Below are 7,994 nucleotides of genomic sequence, written 5' to 3' on the forward strand. Positions count from 1 at the left end.
CTAATGCATTTACAATTACCAAATAAAACTAAAACTTGTTAATTTTGAATTCCCAATTTTCGAATAATCAATGGAGTAATAGAATTCAATCGACATCACTATTATTTGATTGCTCAATGGAAATTAAAGCATAAACATTCAAAATCCATCAAAATTAAGAATTAAAGATCGAAAACCTAAAAATTCAAAATAATCAGGATCTAAAAGGCTTTAATATAGATTCCAAACATCAACATAAATATAACCGAAATATTAAATATTCCATAAAATCTGAAAAACGAATCAATCTAAAAATAATAGAGAATCAATTCATTCTGAATTATTCGACATAACGAGGCTTTGATATCACTTGTTAGAACAATAAAACTCTTATACAAAACTTAATAAAACAATATCAAATCATCAAAAATAAAACTAGATGCAAAAACGTACCTGGATCCATTAATTTCTTTACTTTAATTTTTAATTTGAACTAATATTTCTAGACATTGCATCAAAAAAGCTAGATATGATAACTAATGTTAAAAAAAGATAAAATTAAAACAACAGCAATTTCAAATTAAGGAATGTCAATAAAATTCTTGTTTTAAACAAGGATCCGGTAAATTATTAAATTTTAAAGACAATTAAAGAAGGTTCCATCTGTATCTGTTTCGTTGTACAACTTTGTATAATTTTGAAATTGAAATTCTCAATAATCGCAAACTGTACTCTCAATCTTCTTTTTGATGGTTGCGACTCCGCCCTTTTCAAGCTGCTTCACCTTCTTAAGCAGATCCTCTATGGTAGTAGAAGCATTCTACAAGGAACAAAAATCCATTAGGAAATTAAGGGAAAAAAGTTGAAAATGTAGAGAAAATTATAGATGGAAAAGGGGAATTATATATGCCAACCCTTAAACTTTTCCTTAATCTATTTTCCTCCTTGTGTAGCCTGCTCCTTTCTTCCGCAAAATTCTCAATCAGAGCGGTCTGCTCCTTCTCCAACCCTTCACTCCGTTGTTGTTGTTGCTTAAACTTAAGTTCCAATGGAAAAACAATATCAGCTTCACAATATGCTAAAACCAAATTACCATATTCTTTGTTGTATTCATTTAGCATATATATGAATCGACTTCTTCAGGTTAAACATGTTTGAAATGGTAAATAAAAAATCAAATTGGTAAGCAGCCAATGAACATACTTGCAATTCAAGTGTTTCGCATCTCTCTTTTTCGGACTGTAAATCGCGGTTCGCTTCATTCAATCTGCAATTAAAAGGGGGGATTCAAATAGTTTAAGTAAAAAAAGGACAATCTTAAAAATATACAAAATGTACAAGTCAAGGGGAAATTTAAGCAAATACCTTTCCCTCAAGTCCTGATTCTCTGCTTCCAACTTGATTAAAATCAAATTCTCCAAGTCACAGTTGCTATCTGCTGCCTACATGTCGAGAGAATTAAATGTCGAATTAGACCCCAAAAATGAAATAAAGAAAAAGAGTACTGTCAAATCCAATTCTAAAACAATCTTACCATTGTAAGTGAAATGATGTTTCCTAAATGGCTACCAACAACATTTATTTACCTTCAAATGAGAAATTTGCGACATGGTTTTCGATGTGGGATGCTGATGAGATTCGCCCTTTGTAGAGCTTCCATCTTGATTTGCTTCATCCACTAGTGGTCTTTGTTCCAACATTTTATCCACTTGAGTTCTAAAACTTCCCCCAATAAAAACTTGCTCATATATATTTGGGTGTGAAGAAGACTTATCCATAGTGTTAGGGGTACCACATCCATTTTGATTGGGAACCCAAGATTTCTCTTTAATACCAGATTTCATGTTCCAACCCTTGCTTATGGAGCCCTGCTCTTTCTGAGTTGGATGTAAAGAAGACTTCTCTCCAACACATGGAACGAAATTAGGAGCTTTTGAGATAGAGCTCTTTGTAGGCCTCCTGGGTGCATAACCAACTTCATGGCAGTTTTTAAACCTACCACAGAAAAGCAAGAGAAAGTTCAGAGACCAATAACCACAAAACCTCCATACACACATATAGCATACATGAAGAAGAATCATGTATAAAGTCATTACTCAATCTGGCATCTCTGATAATATCCTTTTTGATGTATATTAACAATAAATTTTCCATTATCATCAGATTGATGGTTAGATATATAATTTCAATTAACTCGAAATTTCTTATGCATAACCTATATGAATAGCATAGTTAACAGAATATAAAATGCATAAAAATATATCAATGGATGTAAAACTAAACTACAACTAGTTTTGCCTCTTGTGCAAGTGATTTCTACACATGTAATGTGAAGTACGAACCAATAGTCCTTCTGAATTCCTACAAGTTTGGCCTCTAGTCTTGAAAGCACAACAGTTCGCTCAAAACCCTGTTTGTCATGAGCTGGTTCGACAAAGTTGGCCTCCAACACACCTATTACAGAAGGTCAAAAGGAAAAAAGAAAAAGAGTTAGCAGCCAAATAATCTGTATAGAAAAGAAACAATACAAGTAATTATTCGTACCAAGCACTCCTCGGCCACTACTTCCAGCTGCATTCCAAACCCTCCAAAATGGCTAATGAAGGAGTTATTTTTTCCATGCATGAACAAAACATAAAAGGTTAAAGCCCAATGGTGTCTCACCCCATGATTTTGGATTCTTTTGACTAATTAAAAGGGAGAAAGAAAACTTAAAGTCTAACCTTGATAAGCCGGTTCTTGTGGTACACATTAAATCCTTGAATATCAATATGGTGTTGTGCATCCTTCGCAAACCCAATTGTCACAGTTGCAACCATCTATTATAGAAACCCGACAAAAATTGGTCAGTGGCAAAGAGTGTAAAAGAAATAATAAATGAACAATCCAAATAAGAGATTAAGCCTTGTAGCCATTACATCAGAACTTATGGGTGCTTTTCCAGAAACAATCTGAGGCCTGTATGTTATCTTTGTAGTGAGCATCATGTCATTGACAATGTTATGATGTTCAATGTCTTTGCCACGCAAAATCATTGTAAAATTGGTTGGAAGCCTGAGGTAGAGGATTGATGCATAACTCTACAAAGAATGAAGGGAGAAAATATGATTAATCAGCTTCTAACAATGAAGTCCTGATGAATTACTATACTGATCGTGATTAGATACATGCAAAGTTATAAGTGTCTCACCCTCAAAGAATGTCGATAAGTTAAAAACTGCCTGGAGTTGTGAAATGTTTTTGCCATTTCTATGTTCTTTTCATCACGGTTGACTCCTCTAATTTGAATATCCTGCCATTCCAAACGTCAGATATAATTTGGAATTTATGGGAAGACGCGTCCAACATCTTTCAGTTCTTAAAATTCAGTGGAAACTAAGAAGAGTGATATAAGAGAAGGTGTTGGAAGCATACATGGAGATCGGTGTCAAAATCTAGCTCCAGCTTTCCTTCGTCGTCCTCCCAGAGATTGTAAATTATTATCCGCGTACCATGATCTTTAAGAAAATTGAACTAAATTTGACAGAAATAACAGCAAGACAACTATTAGTAGGGTTCTTTTACTTCCATCAACATCAAATAAGAAAGGATATCTAAATGATGAAAAGTTACTTGGTCAAGTAGATGAGCTTCAGACGTGTATGGTGACCAGTGAATTATAGTCTCCAAATTTCTGTTCCAATCATCCTCAAAACATCGAGTCATCTTGGTCCAATCCCGTCCTTTTTGCTCAAAATCAATCTTTTCAATTCAAAAGAAAGAAAGTAACAAGGCACATTGTTTAGAAACTGTACAATAAGCATAAAAAACTTAAATTGAAGTCTTCTTACTATTGGAACTACAATGTCCTCCTTCCCGGTTTCTGTCAAAAATGTGTAGGAAAGTACTCCAATACTCCTCGTTGGGCTAAAGAGAAAAGAAAATAAATGAACAAATTTAGCTTTTAGAGTCTCATAACAAAACACTAAAGTATCAAGTTAGACTGATGATTAAGGAGCCAACCTTTTTCCATCTGTCCCAAGACTTTGAGAAAACACAATAACATCTGCGCCAAGCCTCATAGTACTTGTCTTGAAACCATTTCCGTCTGAATTTCAGTAAAACATAAATAACATGCAATAATTATGGAAATGGCTTCTAAAGTATGAAGACTTGAATTTTTACGAAAAATATTGAATTATTGTAGTGATTCCTTTTATATTCTTATATGTGACAAACGAAGAGCAACTTACATTGACCAATGGTATTTGCCATTTTACTTTTTGAAGAATATCCAAGAGACATGCATTGCCTCATTTTATCCGGACTCATCCCTCCACCATTATCTACAATCGCAGACAACAAGCAGTATAGGAAAACAAAAAAAAAAAATACTACCAATAGAATTCAATTGCAAAAGAGTCACGATTTTTTTCTTTTATACACATTATGGAAATTTACTGAACTGATGCTGCTAAAGACATAAATAAATGCATATACTGGCAATTACCTTCAACTACCAACATCTTGCTGTCATCTTTTTTATTTTGCAACATATCTATGCTAACATATGTAGCTCCATTGCAAGCCTGATCACAATGCCCAGTCAGAATATGAATACAAGAAAAAACAAAAGGGGGTTTCACTATTCTGGTTTAAAAAATTATTGCAAATACCTCGTCCAGTGCATTGTCCAAAAGCTCGGCAAAGGCTGTCCAAGAAGTAAATTGTTTTAATCATAATTATCCAAGTTCTAATAGGAAAGTAAGGTTTTTCATTGCGTGTACCTCCAAGAGCCCATTTATGGCTGGTTGCATTTGAATGTAGAAACCTAGGATGGACCCTAACATGATCCATGCCAACTGTAAAATAAATATATCAATATATGTTATAATTAAACCGTCTGTCCATACAAAGTCAAACAAATTCAACTGACAGTAATAGTATAGTAAAACTTAAAGAAAAATGTTAAAAGAAAAAGGCAGGAGCTTAAACTAACCAGTAGAAGACATGGCAGAATCGCATGCATTGCCTCCTTCATAATCTCCTGCTTTCCAGAACTGTTTGCGACCCCTCGAAACCTTACTTTGTTGACGGGTTTCAACAACTGCACCCGCCAACCGCTTCAGAACCCCAACAGTTTCCCTCAAAGATAAAGGTACCGTCTCCGGAACTTGTACAGACAAAGGCTCCGGCGGAAGCGGAGCCAGAAACATTGTTTTCCGTTTCTTAATTGGGAAAGAATCGAGAGGGTCATCAGAATTTCGTTTTTCCGGAGCCGCACTGGATTGCTGAAATCTTAGTAAGGAGTCGCCGATACCAGAAGAATCGCCACTGCTCATACTAGAGCTGCTACTATCACTGCTGATGTCAATGGCGGGTTGCTGAGCTGGAGTGTGTTGGATTTTGTCGTTGAGCACGTCGGGTTCGGTTTTCACTCTGATTTGATTGCCATTAACAGGAGAAGCCATTGGCATTGCACAACTTTGGAGCAAATCTTTTTGTTTGTTTGTTTGTTTGTTTGAGGGGTGGGAGAGAGTCTGATAAAATGCAGAGTTTTCAAGATTCTGAAATCAACACAGAAACAGAGTTTAGTTAGGGCTATAACTTAGATATATATACCTTTCTCTATAAAAACAGGTAATAATAACTTAATATGCAAGCATGTCATGTGGGACTAGAAAAATCTTTATTTAAACACTGAGGCTTTGATATGAGTCTCATCAGGTCATCTATAATATGTAGGATTCCTTTATATTTTGATTTTTTAGATAATGTTCTATTAATTTTTATTTTTAAAAATATTTTTACTTTAAAATAATTCAAATAAAAACTTTCAAAGAATAATGAAATTTTTAATTTTTTAAATTATTACTATTTTAAAAGGTACTTTAAATAATATATTAAATTTAAGGACTAAGATTTGTTATAAATATGAAATAAGAAATGCTTAAGGTAAAAAAGTATTGATGAAAAAAATTAAAACTGAAAATTGGGAATGATTAAAGATAACTAAGGTGATGATTATAATGTACATATAATGATAATTATGATTGACTTTTTACTTTTATGAAAAATAGTACTAAGTTTAGGGAAAAAATTTGTGTTATAGTTATATTTTATTAGTAGAGCTGTCCATGAACCGGGTTGGGTCAAGTCCTAACAAAATTTTAGGCCAGTTTGATAGGCTCGGGTCCAGCTCGACCCTAAAAAGGAGTCTAAAATTTTTTTCAAACTTCACTCGGATGAAAACACTAAAATCCGGGCTTGACCCGCCCATATTAAATTTTTTTATATAAAAGAATTTTAAAAAACACAATACACCAAAAACACTAAAAATATTAAAATAAATGTTTTCTAACAAATTGAAAATAAATTAAACAAAAGTCTTTATACTTAAATAATACTAACATAGGTAAAACTTAATAAGCAAATGTCTCTAAAATAGCAGCAAAATTAACAAAAAAGCAAGAGTTACGCAATATCTAAATAATAACAACAAAATAGGAGCTACATAATAATGAAATGACATCAAAACATTAAGAAAACAACAGCAAAACAGTAGTTTTTTTTTTTTGCAAATTCACGTCTGGCCAAAACAACTTACCAAAGGCTCGACCTGTTTTCTAAACGAGTCTTTTTCTTCTTTGCCCAAGCTCATTTTTCGAGCATATATTTTTGCTTAAACCCTTTTATTTTTTGGGCCAGACCAGGTCTAATAATTAGCCATATGGTTTGAGAAAATGTAAATTAACATTACAGGTGAGCAATTTTTGATTCGACTCGAAAAAATGAAAAAAAGTTTGAATTTCAAAGTATTCGAATCAAATTAATTGAGTTAATCCAATCAACTTTTTTTTTGAATTTCGAGTTCAAATCAAGTTAAACTTTCGATTTCAAATAACTTAAATAATTCGAATAAACTAAATATCAAATTTTTTTACTTCTTTCCCCCTAAAACCTTCTCTCAAAAGTCAAACCCTTATACTTTCCGCCAAAAATTTTACTTACCCAAACCCCAAAAACTTTTACTTCCCCCCAAGCCCCCAATATTTTTTCCTTTTTCTTTTCCCCTAAAACTTTTGCTTCCACCAAACCCCCAAAAATTTTTATTTCCTCCTAAACCCCAAAATCTTGTTTTTTTTTTAATTTAGGTTTACTATTTATATTATTGAATTGTTTAATAATGCTAAATCTTTATCAATTTCTGTTAAAATTGAATTACTGATGATGACATAAAGTATTCGGTTAAAATTTTTTGTTGGTATCAATTTCACATTTTATCTTTAAAATAACTTTTATTAAAAATCACATTTTTTATATTTAATATATCTTTTAATTTCAAAATACATGTTGACAAAGAATCAGAAGATAATTGAAGAACCTGAGTAAGAAAAGAAGCTAATCCGTATATCAAAGATTAATAAATAAATTATGAGGAGATAAAAGTTAAAAACAAATTTGATTACGGTGGACAAATTTGATTATGGTGGGTGGCGATGGCTACAAGGATCTGAAGTCATTTTTTGAAATTTAACTCGAGCAAATATATTCGATTCGATTCGAATTTCATCTCACTCGACTCGTTTTAAGAAAATTTCAAAATAAGTTAGGATGATAAAATAAGATTCATCAACTCGATAAACTTGAAATTTTTTCGTTCGATTCGATCGAACATTCACCCCTAATTAACATGCGATGAAAAATCTAACAAATCAAGTCAAAAAAAATGAAAAGATAAATAGTATATATGTAACATAAGGAATACCATGAAAATACCTTCAAAACATAAATATCAGAGAGCAATCCCCTTTTCTATTTCAAGTTATAGGTGTAATCCTTGATCATTTGCATTTTAGATCTACAAATGTAAATGTTTGAATTAGTTGTCAAGATTAGTATCATTGTGATAAATTAGTAGGTTCAATCATAAGATAGAAAAAGAGTAAAAGTATTTAACATCACCTTAATGATAATAGAGAGTTGAATTGGGAAAGAATGCTCTTGAATGTACGGAACGCTGGATTTGTGATAAA

The 7,994-nt window shown here is 32.4% G+C and overlaps 1 protein-coding gene across 1 annotated transcript; it reads right to left on the reverse strand.

Annotated features, from left to right (window-relative positions):
* Positions 1-559: 559 nt before the first annotated feature.
* LOC107946200 (protein MICRORCHIDIA 7) lies at positions 560-5,581 on the reverse strand. The gene is made up of 19 exons (XM_016880429.2): positions 4,958-5,581; positions 4,746-4,820; positions 4,635-4,669; positions 4,469-4,547; positions 4,212-4,304; positions 3,982-4,066; positions 3,810-3,885; positions 3,592-3,720; positions 3,394-3,492; positions 3,170-3,271; positions 2,898-3,059; positions 2,703-2,798; positions 2,524-2,575; positions 2,322-2,433; positions 1,566-1,974; positions 1,345-1,421; positions 1,183-1,246; positions 894-1,016; positions 560-799 (listed from the first exon to the last, which is right to left on the reverse strand). Exons 1-19 carry the CDS (start codon positions 5,433-5,435, stop codon positions 692-694), a joined length of 2,454 nt encoding a protein of 817 aa, XP_016735918.2. The 5' UTR covers positions 5,436-5,581; the 3' UTR covers positions 560-691.
* Between the last annotated feature and the right edge of the window lie 2,413 nt (positions 5,582-7,994).

The sequence above is a fragment of the Gossypium hirsutum genome, chromosome D12 (assembly GCF_007990345.1).
Source record: "Gossypium hirsutum isolate 1008001.06 chromosome D12, Gossypium_hirsutum_v2.1, whole genome shotgun sequence".
Taxonomy (NCBI): domain Eukaryota; kingdom Viridiplantae; phylum Streptophyta; class Magnoliopsida; order Malvales; family Malvaceae; genus Gossypium; species Gossypium hirsutum.

Excerpts from the sequence above, each read along its gene's own strand:
- LOC107946200 (XM_016880429.2), bottom strand. The coding sequence starts at position 5,435 with ATGCCAATGGCTTCTCCTGTTAATGGCAATCAAATCAGAGTGAAAACC. Across the intron at positions 3,272-3,393 it reads ATTTTGACACCGATCTCCAT|GATATTCAAATTAGAGGAGT; the intron begins GTATGCTTCCAA and ends TTGGAATGGCAG. Across the intron at positions 1,422-1,565 it reads CGCAAATTTCTCATTTGAAG|GCAGCAGATAGCAACTGTGA; the intron begins GTAAATAAATGT and ends CTCGACATGTAG.